This window comes from Mus caroli, chromosome 9, assembly GCF_900094665.2.
Source record: "Mus caroli chromosome 9, CAROLI_EIJ_v1.1, whole genome shotgun sequence".
NCBI classification, from domain to species: Eukaryota; Metazoa; Chordata; class Mammalia; order Rodentia; family Muridae; genus Mus; species Mus caroli.
Genome location: NC_034578.1, coordinates 71,883,837 through 71,905,009, shown reverse-complemented (window position 1 = coordinate 71,905,009; position 21,173 = coordinate 71,883,837). Strand labels below are relative to the sequence as shown.

The 21,173-nt window shown below is 47.1% G+C and overlaps 1 protein-coding gene across 2 annotated transcripts in view; it reads right to left on the bottom strand.

The window, feature by feature from the left end:
* Positions 1–20,893, bottom strand: part of Onecut1 (one cut homeobox 1) — a 29,023-nt gene extending 8,130 nt beyond the window's left edge. Inside the window, exons 1-2 of one of the 2 annotated variants that reach the window (XM_021171907.2) lie at positions 19,372–20,893; positions 3,760–3,834 (exon numbers count right to left, since the gene is read on the bottom strand). In XM_021171907.2, the coding sequence (XP_021027566.1) occupies positions 3,760–3,834; positions 19,372–20,476 (1,180 nt within the window). In that variant the 5' untranslated portion in view covers positions 20,477–20,893. The remainder of the gene's footprint in view (positions 1–3,759; positions 3,835–19,371) is intronic. The other variant, XM_021171908.2, reaches the window with a different exon arrangement.
* Between the last annotated feature and the right edge of the window lie 280 nt (positions 20,894–21,173).

Here is a 21,173-nt window from a genome sequence, read left to right as displayed (position 1 = left end):
TGCCTCAAGGATCTTGGCACTATGACTTCAAACAGCCTGCATCTTTCTCCTGACTGCCCACCACTCCTACCACACTGCTCAGTTGCACCTAAATGCACCAAGCACATTCGTGCTTTACCTAATAAGCTATTTTCTTCCCGCAGAACGCCATTTCTGCCTTCTTTCCATACAAAGAATTCCTTATAGAGTAAGGCCAGGCTCCAGAGTCTCCTTTTCTGTGTGCCTTCGCTGACTCAGGGGAAATTGTTGGTTCCCGTGACAGCAGAACAGCCCCCCAACCCCAGTTCAGTTATTCCTCATCAATCTCTCTCACTGGCATGGAAACAATCTCTTGTATAGTAAAATCATCAATCAATCATCATCATCATCATCTAGTCCACAGATTCCCCACCCCCAGTAAACTAGCATTCTTGTTCTATAAATAGGCTAGATGTGGGCCTGTAGAAAAGAGAACCACTAAAGATAAAACTTAATATCAAATTTCAAAAATACTTTTCCTGGATGGCCACTCTTGAAACAGGGCAACTCTACTAAGGAGCTATTCTAAGGGGACTTTGGAGACGACTGGGGGGCTGGAGAGGTGGCCCACTGGTTAAGAGCACTTGTTGCTTTTGCAGAGGACCCGAGTTTGAATCCCAGCACCCTCTTGATGACTTAACAACTGTCTGTAACTCTGGTTCCCATGGATTTGACACTCTCTTCTGCCCTCTGCAGGCACCAAGCACACACGTGGGTGCATGCTCATACGTGCGGGTAAAACATTCATACACATAAACTAAATAAAATCTAAAAAGGAACAAAGGAAGAAGAAAGTCAGCTGAGACCTTGGTGACGGAAGCTGTGATTCCCTGAATCAGAAGGCGGTTCAGGGACAGGCAGGCAGGGAACATGTTGGAAAGATGGAGCTGAAGAAGCAGAAGGTTCGGGGGAATTAAGTTTGTCTGAGACCCTGAAATGAGTTGTTAGTCAAGTGACCACGCCTTTCACAAGCAATTGGTGTGCAAGTGCAAGGCGCTGTGCTCCAGAAGGTCAAGATACACTGTGATCTTCCTTGCTAAGCCTGGAGTGTAACTGATCAATAGATCCCTAGTTCAGGGGACAGAAGAAAATAATTGGATTTCTTTCCCTCCTAAGACAGGGTCTTGTGTAGGTCAGTCTGACCTCAAGCTTGCTAGGTATCTGAGAATGACCTTGAACCGATCCTTCTGCCTCCCAAATGTTAGAATCCCCATGCTGGTTTATGCATGCCGGGGAACAAACCTAGCACTCTAGTATCTGAGCCATCTCTTTAGTCCAAGAACTGGATTTATGGGTGTGGACAGCACATATCTATCTCCCTTGTAGTGGAAACCATAACAAAAAAAAATTTATGAGATGGCCCCTGGAAATTTTCCACCTTGGGGAAATTCAATCACCGGGGCTAAAGTGCTCATACAAATAATGTGTTTGGAAACACACAAAGATGTCATTTTGCTTCTTTTTCTGGCAACTGCATGTTACTGAATATTTTGCCACTTGGATCCCTCTGGCTACTGGTTCCCCATCTCCATAGGTGATAATATCATGCTTTCTCCTGGACTCCAGGGCTAGCCTACACTCTGCAGTGAAAAAGGCTAGAAGAGCCTTCAGAAGTTTTAAGTGGTGGGTAGACACTGTAGCCAACTGGGAAGCATTCGGAGCTGGGACCTGGGTCCTGGCTCTAGATGTGCAGTGCACACAGCGGTCCCAGGTGATTGAGTCACACAGCTAAAGCTGAGGTGTTCTAGGTCAGTGTTTCTTAGACTTGAGCCATGTGAGGATTCTGCCTGAGCAGAATAATGGGAACTGAGATTATAAACGCTACCCCAAATCAGAGCTTCTGATGAAAGTGGAAGTTGGGATGCTCGGATCCGTGACTTTTGGTGCTGGGAATCTAACCCAAGGTTCACCATGTTGACGACATACTGTACCTCCCACCAACAGTGCAGCCTCTGGCCCTTGTAAGGCTTTTCAGCACTAACTAACGGAGCCTCCCCTCCCAACATGCAAAGCACCTAAAGAGGAGAGAGTTCAGGGAAACTGGAAAGCAGCTTCTTGGGTGGGTACATATTTCAGGACCAGAGGGATGAAGAGGAGCTTTGAAGTGCCCCTCATTTACCAGGCTGGCACCAGATGAACAGAACAAAGCTACAACGGTGAGCCGAGTCTCAAAGTTTAGTGTGTGTTACAAAGGCTTTGGAGCTTGTTAAGATATTGACAATGAGGATCTGTCTCGGTGCTTCTGATTCAGCGGGGTTTCTGAGATGCTCCCAAGTGATTCGGGGACATGTGTCTGAAGGAAGACCTGGGGTTATTCCTCTGGAAAAATCAGGGTTAGGCAGGTTTCTTTCTGGATGTGCCACGGGACTGAGCAAATGTGTGTGTGTGTGTGTGTGTGTGTGTGAGTGAGTCTCTCTCTCTCTCTCTCTCTCTCTCTCTCTCTCTCTCTCTCTCTCTGTATATGTGTGTGAATGTCTGTCTGTGTCTGTGTGTGTATCTCTGTGTATGTGTCTGAGTCTGTCTGTGTCTATATGTGTGTGTATGTCTGTGTATGTGTTTGTGTGTATCTGTGTGTCTCTGTGTATCTATGTGTGTCCATGTGTATGTGTCTCTTAGTGTGTGTGTGTGAAAGAGAGAGGGGGAAGGGAGAGAGAATGATAATTGAGTATTGAGTGTCAGTGTCAGGTTTCTGACTGTAGACCAAAGAGGGATATACAAGTAGGGCATAAGGAAAGGCAAACAAACAAACAAACAAACAAACAAACAAAATCCTGCATGGGTTTATTTAACAATTGTGTGAGTGCAGGAATTGATATAAAATTGTGATTTTACACACACACACACACACACACACACACACACAAACACACATGATGGCCAAAAGGGAAAAGGAGCTTGTTATCAGGCCTGGAAACTGTAGTTTCATCTTCAGGACCCACACGATGGAAGGAGAGAACTGATTACTGTAAGTTTTCCCACACATGCTATATCATGTACATATGCATATCTATCTATCTATCTATCTATCTATCTATCTATCTATCTATCTATCTATCTATACACACATACATATATATATATGTTCATGAATACAGACATGAACACATAAAAATAAATGTACTACAAATGTAAATATTAAGCATGTTCCTGTGTGCATGTGTGTTATATATGTATGAATGTGTTTATGCTTACCTCTTTGTATATACTTCCCAGCATTATCTGAGAGAGTGGAGAAACAAGGCCATGCTAATAGCGCACACACAGGTAGTATCCAGCTCTTCCCAGTCTCTAGTGCCTTACCCACCAGCATAAGCCATGCTTCATCAAGGAAGGGGTAAACCCAAGGCTTAGGGCAGCAAGGGTACCAAATGAACTTGGAATATTGCTTTATGTTGAAAAGGCTTTTTTTTTTTTAAAGTAGTCACATAACTTGTCACATAAGAGAGACTTCCATTAGCCAAGTCTAAGACAACTTGAGCACCAGAATACTTAAAAGCAAGCAATACTTTTCAAATTGTCGATAAAAAAAGGAAGTGTGCATAGTGCTGAGGGTGGAAAGCTGGAGCAAGCAAAGACAAACAGGTGCCAAATAGATAGGGATTTTTCAGGAGAAGTAGAATATTTCCACTGTCTTAGAGTGCTGCCCACCGGTTGCCTTTTAGTTGGAAGGAAGCGGGAAATGCCCAGGAATTACACAGTGTAGAAATTAGACAACACTTTGGGTAAGCAAAACTCACTCACCAGGTAAGGGAGGAGCAGACAGTTGGGGGCCTCCAGATGTCCTCAGAGAAGGCACACTGCCACCCATGGCGCTTTCTGGGTAAGAGAGCAGAAGCTCAATGGAAACGCGAGGAAACAACAGAGGCACACACAGGAGAACGGGCGAATTCTACAGGGGCTGGAAATTAAGGGAACTTGACTGGAGTTCAATTTCTGGGACCCCCCCCACCCCCCGCCAGTGGATGGAGAGACTGGACTTCTGCATATTGTCCTCATATAGGTGCCTGGCATGCTGCCCCACCCCCCACATATACACATGCACACACACCTACAAACAAATGAATGAATGAACAAATGGCTGTAATAAAAAAAATACAAATTTTAAAGAGAATAGCATTTCTTTCAAACATGCCAGCTTTGTAAGAGAGAGAGGGTGGGAGAAGACTACGGCACAGTAAAATTTGGAAGCACAATGGAGACAGAATTCTGTGCTGGAGAACCGTGCTCCAAGGACACCACGAATCACTGGACAAAGTGAGCAGTGACCACGAAAGAGAATATCCCTGGGCTCAGGAAGACACTGGAGTATTTTGAGGTAAGGGGCCGGCCATGATGAACACAGCATGCCTTTAAGAAAAATAAAGCCCAATGGGAAGAGAACAAACACAAAGCAAGTGAGTAGGACGCTAGCCACTGGCCAATGCTCACAGCTGCGGGAGTCGCCCGATGGCCTTTGCTCAGATATCTTTGCAGACTTTCATGATTTGAAATGGGCTCCAAATGAAAGTGTGAACAGCTTTCTGCACTTCTGAGTGGTATTTGATAACACGGAGGCATGTTTGATTGAACATACTCTATCGGTGTAATTTTGTAATAGAATAAAAAACTTACGGTATATCTTACATATTCACTTTTATTTTTATTGCATTTATTTGTGTGTGTGTGTGTGTGTGTGTGTGCAGATGGAGGTCAGAGGACAACTTGGGGGAAATGGTTTTCTGTGCCCACCATGAGGGTATTGAACTCAGGTCATCTGGCTTGTGGCAAGTATCTCACTTATATACGTGCCATTAAGACACTAGGAGGAAAGATTATGGGATCCGGAGGTCAGGGAGGACTGAGGCAAGCAGTATCTTCTGGACATGACAGGACCTCTGCACTCATGAGCTCATGACCGCTGTGGTTACCAAGGTTACCTGCACAAGATCAACAAATGAGCATTCCAGCATGAGGTGGGAAACCCAGGAGTGTGTGAGTGTGTGTGTGTGAATACACACACATATGTACAATGAAATGTAATATATAGAGTATATATATTATATATGTTAATATATTAATATATAATTAACCCCACTAAGTCCAATTTATACAACATAAATTGGGCTTAGTGGGGTTAATTTTTTAAAAATAGAGGCCATGAAGTTGAGAGAGTAGAAAGGTAGAGAGAGAATCTGGGAGGCGTTAGGGGGAAGTATGTGGGGGGGTGATTATGAGCAAAATACAGTGCATGAAATTCTCAAAGAATTAACAATATTATAGGGTTTTTTTCAAGCAAGAAGGAAATAAACTAGCATTTAGAAAGGCATCATCTCTTGGTTACAGAGTGATGAACAATTTTGTTCTGTTTTCTTGCTATATTTTCAAGTTTTATGCAGGCATCTAATACTTAAATAAAAGCCATCTTTGACGAGGAAGCCAAATCTTTGTCAAGATCTCATGTGTGATGCAGGCTGCCACATCATTTGACAACAGCAGAATCAAGCAGAAGTCCTGAATACAGTGAAATATTCAAGGATGGGGATGGTTGTCAGAGAGGACATGTGAATTATGATACTTCTAAAATATAAAACCATAAAACTTTATTTCCCTCAGTAGTTTATAGACCAATGTAAGTGTCTAAAAATAGGAGATTGATTAAATAAATTATAGCACAACTATAAAACAGGAGATTCATAAATGTTTTCTGGCATAAGTGCTCTGAGAGCAAAGGCAGATGTGTGCTTCGTTTGCTGTACTGCAGATTGTGACCATGCTGTCTCTATATAGATACTGAATGAATGAATGAATGAATGAATACTACTCAAAGTTTGGGCATGAGTAATGATGGGTCATTATGGCCTTTCCTATTTTTTATGAGTCTTCAAGTATTCCACCATAAATGTAGTAACGTAACATTTTTATTCAAAAATTTTATTTTTATTTCTATTTATTTTTAGATTTATTTATTTATTTATTATATCTAAGTACACTGTAGCTATCTTCAGACACACCAGAAGAGGGCATTTGATCCCATTATAGATGGTTGTGAGCCACCATGTGGTTACTGGGATTTGAACTCAGGACCTCAGGAAGAGCAGTCAGTGCTCTTAACCACTGAGCCATCTGTCGAGCCCCCCAAATTTTCTATTTTTAATTATGTGTATTTCTATGTGCCTCTGTGTGTGTGTGTGTGTGTGTGTGTGTGTGTGTACACGTGCATGTGGATGCAGTGCCTATATAGGCCAGAAGAGGGCATTAGATTCCCTGCAGTCAGTTACACGGGACTGTTGAGTCAGTTGACATGGGTGCTGGAAGTCAAACTCCTCTGCAAGAGCAGCAGGCTCTCTTACCCTGTGAGTCATCTCTCCAGCCCCCAGTCACTTTTCAAAGGTGACTTGAAATAAGGAACCTCCATTGAAGTTGGGGTCGCTTTCCACCTCCCTAGGACATGGCTGGCCTGTACTATTTCTCTACTTGTCACTCCTCCCACCACACTGGCACATTGCCCAATGTGGAAACAAGCATTTCTAGAGCAGCAACTGTCAGCCAAAAAATTAAAGCAAGAAGCACTCTCCATTTTCCCTGGAAATGTACAGTTTGGGAAATGAAAAAACCTTTAGTTATTTACAAAGGAGACCATCCACCCTACACAACACACACACACACACACACACACACACGTTCACGTGCTTTTAAAGCCATAGGTTATCTCTGGAGAGTACAGAAGAATCAGGTTTTAGAAGTTCCTTCCCCCCAGGCTTCAGCCCCGCCCTCCTCCCAAACCCTATACAGATAACCGACCCTTTCATGTGTGAATTTTCTTCCAACCTATTCCTGATGGGATGGTAATATTGAAATCTAAAATTCTATATTATTAAATTTAGTAGGGAGTACTTGAAACACACAAAGGAACCTTGACAAACTTAATAACAGGAGAATGGCTTGGGAAGAAAACTTTGTATGCCTACTGATTATTTAACTTTTTAAAAAATTATGGTCATATGACGTGTATTAAAATAAATACTTATTGATTGGAAACGACCCTGCTTTCAGGTTGGGGCTCATGGGACAACCATGCAAATAACTGGTGTGCCGAGTAGTTTTGTGAACTAGACACAAGCTAGGATCATGTAGGAAAAGAATATCAGTAGAAAAAAATTTATCCATCAGATGAGCCTCTAGAAAATTACCTTGATTAATGACTGATGTGGGAGGGCCCAGCCTATGTGGTCCTGGGTTCTTCAATAAAGCAGGCGGGGCAAGCTGAAAGTGTTTAGCAATAAGCAACCCCCTCCATGGCTTTTATTTCTGCTTCTGCCTCTAGTTCCTCCCCTTGGCCTTCTTTCATGATGGACTGTAAGCCGTAAGATAAGCCATTTTCTCCCCAAAGTTTTTTTTTTTTTAATTTGTTTTGTTTTGTTTCTGTCTTTATTTTTAATATAATCTGGGCTGGCCTGGACTCCCAGAGGGTGCTGGGATGAAAGGCCTGTGCCATCAGGCCTGGCTCCCAAGTTGGTTTTGGTCACTGTTTCATCACAGCAATAGAAAGCAAACTAAGAGAATTAGATGAAAGGAAAGTAGGATTTTTCTGATAGAACAGATTTTTCTTTCTCTTTCTGATAGAACAACATGTGTTTAGAGTGCTGTCTCCCCCCCCCCCCTGCCCCCGACACACACACAGGCTGACTCATGACCAAGATGAGCTAACACTTGCCTGCCATGTACAGGGGCTGTACTTAGTCTCCAGTCTCCTCACTCAGAATCGCGGCTGACAGATTGGCACCCTGTTCTTGGAGTTACTTTTTTATTCCTCTAACAACAGGGATGGGTGTATTTGGCCCCTTACATTGGTTCTTTAAGGGTCCGGTGTCCTCAGAGGCAGCAATTGGCTAGGGTGGAAAGGACTGACTACCATAATATTCACAGTTGCTCTGTGGATAAAGGTATACCCACGTGTTCAGCTTTCCAAGGCAGGGTCACAGCCTTTAGCGCCCCCCACCCCGGGATTTCTGCTTCATTTTATTTTTAAAGTAGCTTTCACACACACACACACACACACACACACACACACACACACACACACACACCCTACACATATTTGCAGCCCATCTCTCTTAGCTGCTACAGAGCTGCTCATCTGCTCCCTACCATCCCAGCAAGCTTTCAAAAGCACAAATGTGATCATTTCATTTCACAACTGGCCACAGCTGCCTTTAGCCCCTGCTGCCAGAGGCCCTTAGCCTGTATAGACACACGAGGTCTCCACCAGTACTTTCACGGTTCCTCTTTTGTGTCTGTGTACTTAGCCCAGTGTCTGGTTGCATGAGAGTCTCCAGACAGCCAGTATGTCCGAATGAAGGCATAGGGACATGCTGAAGGATTTTCTATAGTCTTTCTCAGAACTTAACAGATATAGAAACCTCCTGGGGACCCTGTGAAAATCCAGATTTAGATGCAGGAGGTCAGGGCTGAACCCAAGTTCCCAGATGCTGCTGATGCTGCTGGTCTTTGAGCCTCAGTCAGAGAAGAAAGGATGCACTGAATCCTGATAGCGTTCAAGTTGGACGAGTGTACATTCAGAATTAGATGTTCCTACAGGGATCTTGAAATCTTAAGTGAACTTCAGAGTTGAAAGAGATGAAAGGATGTTACAGAGTTTATACACATGCCCTGTGCACACTGAGCAATGCAATGGGCTATTCCAGAAACAAGAGAAACAAATAAAAGCCATTTGCTATTAAATTCCCAGTAACAACTTTTCCTTAGCTCCTCGCTTCAGCCCTAGACTGCTGGGGTTACAGGTGTGCAGCACCGTTTCGAGCTGCATCTGGGAATCTCTCTCAACACATATCCTCTCTACCCCTCTCCACCAATCTGATTTTTCTCCCCCAGAGGAATGTGAAATGCATGGTGCTTCGCTCTTCATCACTGAAACCAGAGCCTGGTGGATGCTCTTGTTGCTGGTGGGGAGGTGTTGCTGAACTGAGAGAAGAGAGAAGCAGTCAGGTTTATAGTAGTTCAGATCCAAGAGATCTGCAGAGAACAAAAGGTACTGGCAGCTTATGCCTGTAGTCCTAGCACTGGGGAGGTGAAGACAGGAAGATCAGAAGTTCAAGGCCAGCTTTGGCTACAGAGCAAGTCAGAGACCAAAGGATTTAGCTCTGTAGACCAGGCTGGCCTCGAACTCAAGAGATCTGCTGCCTCTGCCTCTCACGTACTGGGATTAAAGGTGTGTGCCACCACCACCCAGCCCCATTAGTGTTTTTTTTTTAATTAATTTTTATTAGGTATTTTCCTCATTTACATTTCCAATGATATCCAAAAAGTCCCCAATACACTCCCCCCATTAGTGTTTTAAAAAATAGAGTTTATGTCATGTATCCATATGTCTCTAAGCATAGTTATTTAGTTTTGCCTGCTTCTAGGTTTTGCCTTATATAAAAAATTCTGTTTCATATATGTGTGCTTACATTTAGGCTATCTAGTTTCTCCATTCTTCAAATTAAAGGTTCCAGGAGCAGTCTTTCCACATTTCCAAGAAAGCTGTGAGTTTAGAATTTATACAAAATAGTGGGATTTCTAGACATGTGTGAGCCCATAGCTATATGATGATGGCAAATTTGTTATAGCAAAGATGCTGATTTACAGTACCACAGTAGTACATAGGTAATGTATATGAGTCCGTGGCAATCCATGTTATCCCTGTTAGCTTGTGTCACATGGACTTTTAGCTCCTGACCACCTGACTGGAGAGGCAAGCCTGAGACATGGCCATTTAGCTGAGCCCTGCACCCCACACCTTATCTAATCTTAGTATAGGTGGACAGGATACTGAATGGAGATAGGTGCCCACTGGACTTTGCCAAGGCCCACATGGCACACAGTCATGACAGGAGGCAGTCAATGACAGAATGAGACCTGGAAGGAACCTGAAAGCCAAATCCTTCACTTTACATTTAAGGAGATAGAGGCTCAGAAAGGTTAAATGACTTGACAAGGTCTAAGAGCTACTTACTTTGTGAACCTTTCTCTGGGGCACTTGATTCCTAATCCAGAGGTGCCCACTCCTAGTAATATAGGACAGCATGATGTCAAGTATGAATTTATCAAAGAATTAATACAAATATTACATTAAAAACACAGCCTGACGTGATTCATAATTACCTTAAATATTCAAATAATCGATTTATTTTTTAAAGGTAATTGTTTAACTTAATTGACTGATGAATTTGATAATGTCCACTTCTTTGCTTATGGTGTGCACAGGAATAATATTCAATGGGATGAACAGGAGACAGAGACAACCTCCTCAATTATGGTTTCAATATGCACATTTATTTATACTAAAAGACATGGATCTCTTTAGGAAAATAACCCTCAATCATCACATTGGTGAATCTTATTGAATCACCTCCCTGGGAAAATGTGAGGCATCTCCTTAAAAAGCTTGTGTGTGTGTGTGTGTGTGTGTGTGTGTGTGTGTAAAGCAAACATCAAATCCATTAAGTTTCAATTTACTCTCCTTTATGAACTCTCATAATTAAGCCATCCTAAGGGGCTGGAGGCCGTGAGATTATGGTAGCATAGCATCAGTGAACTTCTTTATAATGCAAGACTACTTTACACTGGGATACGGAAAACTAATTTGTAGCGGAGATACTTAGTGCCAAAGACTCTGACCCACTCGCTGCAGGGAAAAGAATCAAACTGGGGGAGGGGCTGCTTAGTGACAGGCAGCGAGTCCATGTGAGAAGTGGCTCCCACACCCTACAGGGCAAATGCTGGTTTACGTTGTCCTTGGGAATTCTCTGCTTCCCCACTCCTGCTTAGCTGCCTTGCTTTCTCTACTCCAATTTAAACTATTCTTTAAGATGTTTCTCCAGGGTTGGAGCTGGAGCTGAGTTGGTTGTGTGCTTGCCTCAAATGCTTGAATGCTCTGGCTTTGATCCCCAGCACTGGGCATGGTGGCACACCCCAGAACTCAGGAGGTGGAGGCAGGAGGATCAGAAGTTCAAGGTGATCCTTGGTTACGTAGTGAGTTCAAGACTAGCCTGGAATACATAAGACTCTGTGGTTTTTTTTTTGTTGTTTTTTTGTTTTGTTTTTTTACTGTTTACATTTGACAATGACTTTGGTTTGATAATAAAAGCCTTCTGTGTGCCACCCCTCTTTCAATTCGAGGATAAAGCTTACTAGGTTTTTATTACTTTGGGGGTGAGGGCTTAGAGGCTTGAACACTGAGTGATTTTGCCCAAGGATGCTGACTATACTGTACTGAGTTACTTCTTGTTCAAGTTTTCCTCCTGGCAGTCATTTTAATCAGCACTTCTCCTATTTAATGATCTTGTAGTGCCATTACATAATCGCCCAGCTCACCAGATTAATGATGAAAAGAGGAACTGATTTTTCCAGCTGCATCATTTGAAGTAAACGTTAACTTTCTCTCTGAGTCCTTCCTCTAACAGCATTAGCGTGACAAATATGTCTTTCTCTAGCATAAGTAATTAGAATTTAATCACTTTAACTGCATCTTAATTACCCCAAATGAATTGAAAGGACATTTAATAGCAAAGATTAAATTGCCTTAATGAACGATTTTTGTGACTCCATCAATATTGGAATCACGGTAGCAGCTCCTGATCCACTCGTCAAGGCGCCTGCGGTAAGAGCCACTGCCACTAGGTGGCGCGCTTCACACGCTTGTATGTTTAACACCCCTACCTCCAAATCTGTTTAAGAAGGCAAGAGGAAAAGACAAATGAAAAGCACATAGTTTGCTGTGTTCTTCTGACAAACTTTCTTTAGGGACAATGAGATCACCATCAGATGTTAAAAGAAAGGAATGATTCCAGAAACTGCCCGTTCTCTTTACTCTATGACATATGCGAAGAAAGAGGGTGACAGGCACGTGGTATGTGACAGGAACGGAGTTGCTCTCAAACAATCACCAACATACAAGCAGAGCTTTATGTCAATTTGCTCTCTCTCGCTCTCTCTCGCTCTCTCTCTGTGAGTGAGTGTGTGTGTGTGTGTGTGTGTGTGTGCGCGCACACACACACACACACACACACAGTCCTAAATTTGAGGTAACAAACAAGTTTTGGAAGAACAGAGCCAAAGGCATATGAGAACGTCAGTCTTGGAAGCACGGGTGGCCTTGGGCCTTTGGGCCTTCCTGCAGGCACGGGTCCCAGAGGGCCAGGCTTACCCGCAGAGCATATCTAATGAGATGGGCCTTGCCTATCGATAATTGTTTAAGTGAAAACGTGGATAGAGAGACATGGGCTTCACATCTGTTACCACTCTGGCTGCTTCTTTGGAGGGGATCAATTAAAAGAAATCTTGCTTGTACACCGAGAAGAAGGAATTGTTTCAAAAGCTTTCCTTGAGAGCCTCAGAGAAGAAATTTACTCTATAATTTCAAGACCTTCATGATGCACAGACCTTGTTAAACGGATGCTTAAGATAATGATGTTCACATTCTGGGTGTATTGATTGTGATCTGGAACTGGCAATACAAGTTATTGGTGGAGGATATGTTTGGCCAGGACCTTCAAATTAGGGAAACTGAGTCCAGGGCATCAGTAAATTCCAGTGGGATGACTAGAGACAAATTATTTAACCCACTACAGAAAGCATCAGAGAAAGGCAGAGTAACTACCACACACTATATAGGATCCCAGACCTCCATGCATATGAGATCACCTGGGAACCTGGGTCACACCCCATTCAATTAAATTGAAATATATGGGGTCACAGTCAGACATTAGTTGTTTTAGGCCTTTAAGTAATTTCCACGTATAGTAAGACTTATGAGCCATTGGCATAGACAGGGAGTATTAAGTGGGAATGTCTACCACAGTATGAAATAAATACAATGTGAACAAACAACTGAAATTCTCTTTTCATTCGCCAGTATGACAAACCTGATGAATTGTCCTCTAGGGTTGGGCTCTGCTCAGCTGTTGTCTTATTAAATCAACACATTAAACGAACAGACAATGTTTTAGAAGCTATTTGTTCCGTCATAGCATCTTTGGGAAGAAAGGTTATGTAGATGATAGAACAATGAGGCTCTGATTACTAACTGTATGTTTGTATCAAATAGTCAGATTGTCACATGGCTGGCCCAGTCATCTGTCACCTCAGGAAGAGTAAGCTTTATCTGAGTGAATATACTTGTTTTATTTAAAAAAAAAACAAACGTAAAATGGGTGGTATTGGAATGCATGATTGTATACCAAACTCATTTACATTAGAAATAAGATGTTCCTTCTTATTGGACCACGTAGAAATGACATGTCTATCTTCTGAGGGTGCACACTTGTCTTAGTCAACACACAGGAAATGGTTGGTGGTGCATATGGGCTGAATTTTTTTTATATATTAGAAATGGACTCTATAACAAGCATTGTTTTATGAAATCCTCTTGCTGTAGCTACCCCAAGTTAGGCAACATTCCATTTTATCAAACTGTGGAGATCTTAGTATTTAAATAGGCTCTGAAATGAAACTGGCTATTTCATGTTCGAGTCACTGGGGTTGAGTTACAAAAATGAACATGTGTTTAAATACGCCATTATATGCAGTTTACCGAGAACGCTGGACATTACCACTTCAAGGACATGGCTGCCACTCACTATGGAAGTGGAGGAGTGAGACACCTGGGAACCTCCCTCTAAATTACCCACAGCCATTAGAGTTGAATATTTCCTTTTCTTTACAAGAAAACCAAGAATGGATTTTACCGGTATACTCTGTAAGAACTGTTGCTTGAGAGAACTTTGGGGACTAGCGTGTTTGATTAGCTGAATTTGCCACGGATGTGGAAGATGACGACATCAAACAGCTAGTGTAACAACCTCCTTAAAGACCTCGTAGATTAGAGATGACTATAGATTTTCCCCAGCACGGATCAAAGGGACTGAATTGAACGTTTTAGCTTAATGATCCAACTCCTGTCACACCCACCGGGACGCAAATTCCGATTTTATATGCTTGTGTGCACGTGCCATGCCACGTAGGAACAAACCAATCAACACCTGATCTTTGACGACGGTTTTGATCTTTTCGAGGACCCGACTGGGCCAGTGTTTATTCCAGGAGGGGCCTCTCGCTCTCACAAACTTCAGAATATTCGCTATTAATGTTTCTTTGCTACAGCATGGGATCCTGTAGCATCTTGGCTGCCTTTTTAGGGACAGAGACCAGGATTAGGCTACGGGGCTGCGGGGCTCTGTCCAGGGTCCTGACTTTGGGCCCGGGTTCCATGCCTGCAGGCTCTGACAGCTCCTTCACTCACCCCTCGGGAGGGAAAAACAAAGGCTTCTAAGCTTCAAGCCTGGGGGGTGCCCTCTGACTCACTCAGGCCAGTTTGCTGGGAAGCTAGCAAAACAAAGGAACTGTTAATCTGGGCGGACTATTCTGGTCACAGCCTCCGACTTCAGAGAGCCAGGGTCACCTCTGCAGTTATCGCTCCTTTCAGGTAAAATGTCAGCATAATTCGGGCAGGGAATCAAAACATTTACCTTTTCTTGGTAGGTTACAATTAGGGGGTGGGTAGCTTAGAATTCGAGCTGTAATTGGTAGGGAAGGAATCGTGTTTCCCTCAATGGAGCTTGCATCCTCTTCTTCCTCCACACCCTCTTCCTATCAAAACGCGGCTTAGAAAAATTTTAAGACAAGGATGCCCTAAAAACAAAGCCTCAGCCAGAATAACATCTATCTCCTGTTCTCTCGCCAGGTGGCCACTAGGGGTCGTGAGCAGCGTCTTCTGCTCAGCTACTCCAGTTGCAGCAAATAGAACCTGGGTTCGGAAGTCTGGGAGCGAAGCCAGTTTCATCTCTGCCTCTGCCCGGCTCGCAGAGGGCAGAAAGCTTCGAAGATAGTTACGTTATAGGTTTTGAATGGCTTTGCTGCTACGATATAGCCGCACTACTGGCTATATATCCTCTGTGTCCGTTGTAAGCGGCTGGATCTGGAATGACCGCAATACCCTGGCCCCTGGGCATATGGGGATGATATTGATAATCGCAGGTCAGGATTATCCAAAGATCACTAGGCTGCATTTTGGGGAGGATGCAATAGGTGGTAGACACCTTCTGAACATGCCATGGGGTTTGTTTCTGGTGGGTGTTCTCTCTGTGTTGTGCACAAGGTCACTACACCACAGCAGGGTTAGCCCACAACAAAAACTACAGTTGCTAATTATCACCACAGGCACACCCAAACTTCTACACTTCCTCTCCTCATAGGACGTGGGTTCACACACACACACACACACACACACACACACACACACACACACAAACAAAACAAAACAAAAAAAAAACCACAAAGCCAACTAATATCCCACGGAGGGGATAGATAGAGTCTGTGAGAAAAAATGCCTTTCAGAGCCTTCTGATGACTAAGTCCTAAGTCCTTTTGACTTCATATCTGGTGTGTGTGTGTGTGTGTTTCAGCTACCACAGTTCACCCCACCTTTCATCCCTGGAGGCTTTGGGACTCTCGGCTGCCTTCTGATAACGGGTTATCCCTTAGCCTCGCTGGGAGAAAGCCATTTCAGGCCTTGACCCCAGCCTCCAAGGCGGACACGGTCGGTCGCGCCCTGCGGGCCCTTTGTTCAAGCTGCAGCGGGCTAGTAGCAGCTGCACCACGGGAGAGCCACAGCTCAGGGCGCCAGGAAATCAGTGAGGTGGCACCGCCTTCTTTTCTCACTCTGTAGCCCAGGGGCCCTTCCAGCCCTGGCATCTCTTGTGCCCAGTCCTGGCCTCTCTCTCTTTCCACCCAGAATTCTTCAGGGGTTGAACAAATGCTGTTCCTAAGACCCAGCCTAGCATTCCTGCCTGGCTGTCGCTGCAGAGGCAGCACCAGACACTTGAAATGTCACCGGTCGGGATAAATATTAACACAAAAGCAAATGGACGTGTGCAGAGCCAGTTATCAATCAACCAGGCCGCAAGGCCACTCACAGCAAACACGGCCCAGGTTGGGTTGGGTAAGACTTTCTCAGGGCCACTTCCAGGTAGGAACACTCCCCCCACCCCCATCCTCCCTCAGTTTAGATCTTTCTTTAGCACAGAGAAATAAATACCCGACCGCAAGGGGGCGAAGTCCCGGGTGCTGCAGGGCAGGCCATCTTCGCGCAGGGCTCGGTGGTCTCCTTACCTCCAGCAGGGTCGGCTTGCTTAGCACAGGACCTTGCCTGGGCTGAGGACCTGAGCAGCCACCACCTCCTGGGTGCACAGTGCTACTATAGTCACATTCATTGGTGGGTGTCTCTTGCAGTCTCTTTCCGTGCTGCCAGCCGAGGGGCCAAAGCCTTCTGGAATATTTAATTGGAGGCTAATCTCCTCCTGTCTTGATAGACGCCCACATCAGAGGCGGGGCACCTAGCTCAGTCTCCCCACCCCACTCGGGACCAGAAGCGGCGTGCGCGTCTGGTCACGCTGCGTTTTAATGAGCAGCAGCAAGCATTACGTTGAGGCAACATATATTGATTTTTAAAAGGTAGTTAATTTGGTGAGAATTTCCTCCAGTCTTTCACCAGCACTTGTAATTTATACACCAGAAGGCGCCTCCCCAAACATACTGCCACGTGCAGAAGATTTTGACCCTCCAAACAAGCTACAGTGGAACACAGAGAGGCGAGTGGAGCACCTCTCTCCAACTAAAGAGTAAAGGAACTCAGCAGGGTCTTATAAAGGGGTTGAGAAAGGATGCTGATTTACTCTGTTGGCGGAACAGCTAACAAAGCAGCAGCAGCAGTGGCTGGTCCTGGAGAGCAGGTACCAAGTTCCTGCAGTTGCCACACCAAAGCATCAGGCGGGTCAGTCCTAGGCTCCATCACCGAGGCCTGCTAGTCATCATTTCAAGGATCAGGAACCGACTTCTCTTTAAAGAAAGAAATCAATGAGCAGGGCTGGGTTTTCTTTAGTGGCTCCAAAATAGGCTGCGACTTTCCTGGAGAATGGGATGGTTCTGAGCTCTTTGCTGTGAGTACCTTTTCCCCCTCCTCTCTCCCCCAAACCCCCTCCCCCGCCTCACTGAGGTCTTTATGTTAAAGAAACCAAATAGGAAAAGAAGAAAGAAAGAAAGAAAGAAAAGAAATGAAATGAAATAGGAGGAGCTCTGCTGTGTCTCATGACATCCAGTGTCCCCTGGTTTTACGTTCACTGACGCCTCCCGTGTGCCACACATTCTAGGAAAGGGCCAGATGCCTGGTGCCAAGAATAACAGAGAGCTAGCCATCTGGACTTAGGTGTGTAGATATCCCTAAGGCGACCTTCTAGGTCCCATGAGCTCAGCACCCGACTCATCCCTTTGGTGCACAGGTTCTAGAACTTGGTCTTCCTTCACAGGGCTCCCCAGCACCAAGCAGCCACCCCCCAAATCCCCGGCTCAATTTTCTTATCTGGAAGTCAGTGGGCCTTGCATAGATAGGATAGACAGGTTAGGTTTCCAGGAGTAAGCAATCCTCTTAGTACAGGGCCTATCATATCAGTCTGTCCTTCCGGGCAGTGACAGAGACCAAGTAGGATGTCACTGATGTCTCGAGTGTCTTCACCAAGTAGTGGGGTGTGACTTTCATGAGGGAGTAGCTTTTTATCCACACTCCTGGACCCCACAATGGATAGCCTCAAAGCACTACGTTGCTTGGAAGGTCTGGAGCAATGGCTTCAAGAAGGTGTAGTGGGAGGTTCTGGAGCAGAAGGGAGAGAGAGCAGCAAGGTCAGCTGCTCGCAGGGGCCCAATGGAGCGACACAGAGTGCTACAGAATGGAACCGGGAAGGCTTAGGGGTGACATTCCGTCAGCCCAGGTCCTCCATCTGAGCTGAGGCCTCATCAGATTCCTGGGGTCACCAACCAGAGTCTGCTTTGAGAACTTTATAGCAAAGGGCTTAGCTATTCTAGAAATTCTGGGTGGTCAGAGGCTGAAGCAGTATAGCATTCGTGAGGGAAGGCCTCTAGAGCCCAGATTGGGGGAACCGTTAGGGTAGCCTTGCAGACTAGGATCTGGGGCTAGTCCACACCTACCTCTCCCCAGCTTCTCATTGGCAGACACCGGGTGGGGGAAGGGGGGTTCGGCCTCATGCTTTGATTTTAGTCTGTGAAACGGCTCAGTGCCCTCGGCTCAGAGCGGATTGACTGTCTTTCATTCTCTAGGGACGAATTAATGGAGAACGATCAGTTAATTAACAAACCCTCATTCCAGCATTTACCTTTCTCTTCACCAAGACTCAGACCTGGGCGCAAGGCTCAGATGAGGCTGTGTGTGTGTGTGTGTGTGTGTGTGTGTGTGTGTGTGTCTTGGGGATGGGGGGTTGGGGGTGGGAGGACAAGGATACTGGAGTCAATCAATGCGACAACCTCCGCCCAGGTCTCATGAACACAGTCCGCCCCTAGGCTGCCCTTTTCTCGCGTCTTCAAGGGTCGCTGAGTGTGCCTGGATCCCTGATGCAGTTCCAGCTGAGCTCAGCTGTCCACTAGGTCTCTTGGCCCACTACAGGACCCAGGCCTGGTGCCTGCACTTGGCAGCTGAGACTTTCAGTGTCGTCCCCCGACCCGCTCCCCAATCAAACAGCCTGCTAGGAATTTTGAACTGGGTGACAGGCTTGCTGATTCGAAAGACATTTACACATTCCCACCCAGTAGCAGCACAGAGACTTAGATGGAAAAAAAAAAGGCATGACGACGACGCAAAAGCTAGTTGTTAGCCCAGGCTCAACCGGGAGTTTCCTGGGGGATCTGGTCACTGTCCACCTCTGTCCCCTTCCTTTCCACAGCTGGTTATATACTCAGCGCATGTGTGATAACCCCTCCAAAGCAGCCCGCCATGCACTGATCGCCTGCAGGTTTGGAATCTGTGTGCACATCCTATTGAAGTGCGGATCCCCTTGCGAGTGGCGCCAATAAAACCGGCCAAGAGTGGGTCGCCGCAGCCAGCTCAGCCAATACTGACTGGCAGCTTGAACAGCGCCTGGCCCGCGCGGGGTATGTGCTTTGAGCAAGGGTGCTAGTTCTCGGTATGCTTCGTCCCTTCCTAAACCCTCTTGTGTTCCGCTGAGATTCCGCCAGGTTCCAAGAGTCTCTCTGCCCGCGGCTCAAAACCTTGCAGCTCTGTCCCCGAGCACAAACGCAACCCCGAAGTCGCGGAGGCCACCTTGTTCGGTCTTCGAAGCCTCCCTTAGCCCAATGCGCTGAGCCCTTGGAGAAGGAGGAGGAGAAGGTTGACTCCCTGAGCTGGCTCTTCCAGGTCTAGGGACACCTCTCTTGAAGAAAGGGGAGGCGGAGCGGGACGAAGCGCGCCCAGCCTTTCTCATTCCCTCCCACCGTCAGTCCCTTATCTCGCCCACGCGCCCAGCGCCTCACCTGCTAAGCGGAGCGCCGACATGCGCTGGAACTCCGGCTCCTGCAGCCACTTCCACATCCTCCGGAAGGTCTCCCGACCCGACTTGAGTTTGCTCCAGGGCTTGGGGTTTCGCAGCAGGTCCGAAAGGGTCCCCTGGGAACGGCAGAGCACCCTCTGCGCGAAGATGGCCTGTGGGATGCTGTAACGTTTGAGCTCGGTGGTGATACGCTGCGCCACCTCTTTGGTATTGATCTCTTCCATCTGCCCTGAATTACTTCCATTGCTGACCTGCGCGCCGGTCACCGAAGGGTTGGGTTCTCGGGCTGTGCCCAGGAGCTGTCCGTGGCCCTGGGCATTCAGGTGGGCATGGGGATGGTGCGGAGGAAGGCCGTTGATGGGTACCATGCCGGCCGAGGTGGGCGTGAGGTGCTGCTCCCCGTGGCGACCGAGCATGGCAGGGTGGTGGGCTTCAAAGCCATTTGGGGTGAGCATCTTGTCGGTGGGCATAGCCGCGCCGGGATGAGCATAGTGGGGAAGTCCTTGCTGGGAGTTGTGAATGCTGCCCAGACCGGAGCCAGAGAGGGGCGAGAGGCTCTGGCCCATGCCAGCCACGTCCTTGTGGTAGGGGGTATAGAGGTTATTCATAGAGGCCAGCCCGCGCTCATCCCGCATAAGTGTGAAACTACCGCTCACGTTGCCCGCCAGGCGCTGGTGGTGGTGTGGGTGGTGGTGGTGATGGTGGTGGTGATGATGGTGAGGGAACTTGTCGGACACGGTGGAGATGGGCGGCAGCGGCTGCAGAGGGGTTAAGGTAGTGTAGGTGGTGGGCATGCTCATACCTGGGGGAGTTTCACAGGCCATGGTCATGGTGGGGTGCAGGGGGCCAGCCAAGCTGTGCTCAGGGGCGCGGTGGTGGTGGTGGTAATCGCTGCCTCCGCTGCCGCCGTCCAGCAGGGACGCCATGCCCATAGAACGCGGGTGCGCGGGAGGCAGGTGGCTGCCGCGGTGTCCCACGGAGCTGCGCGCGTGAGGGCTGCCGCCCAGCAGGTCAGCAGGGGCGGGCACCGGCTCATGGCTCACCCCGTGCAGCTCGCCGATCGCCTCCATGGTCAGCTGTGCGTTCATCGTGATGCGGGCGAGCGGGCTGCAACATCGATGTGGCCGGGCAGAGGCGGCGAGGGGCGCAAGGAGTCCAGTCTTCACATCGGCTGCCTGCGACTGTGGCCTTTCTTCCTCTCACTGTGGGGATCTGTGTCTCTCGCTCTCTCTGTGTGTGTCTTGCCTTCTCTCTTGCTCCCACCTTCCCCTCTGTTTTTTTTTTTTTCTTTTAATATTAATTTCCAGAAAGGACCCGTGCTGTTGGAAGAGCGCGGTACCCCTAGCCCACCCAGCCCGGCCCCCTCTCGCCCCTCTTCTTAGAATCCTGCTGCCCCAGGCTCCCTTGACGCGGCCCGTGCGCCTGCCGCGGCTGCTGCCTGCCTGTGCCGCCCGCCAGCTCGAGCCATGGCTCGGTTACTGTTGCAGACTGTGGCTGCGATTCGGTAGCCGCCGCCGCTGCCGCTGCCCGCCCTCACGCCCGCCGGGCGCAGCGCGCATGCGCGCTGCCAGGCCCCGCCCCCTCGGTCCCAGCGCTCCGTGACGTCCCAGCACAAATGAACCGAGGGGGTGGGGTGGGGTTTGGGGGTGGGGGGGGGCAGAGCTTTCTCAGCGGCGCCGAATGGCCCGGGATCAGTGAGCACGTGCACGGGACGCGCGCAGAGCGCGACCTGGAGCCGCCGCCACAGTCCTCGGAGACTTGCTACCTCTTGGTCTTCCTCACTAC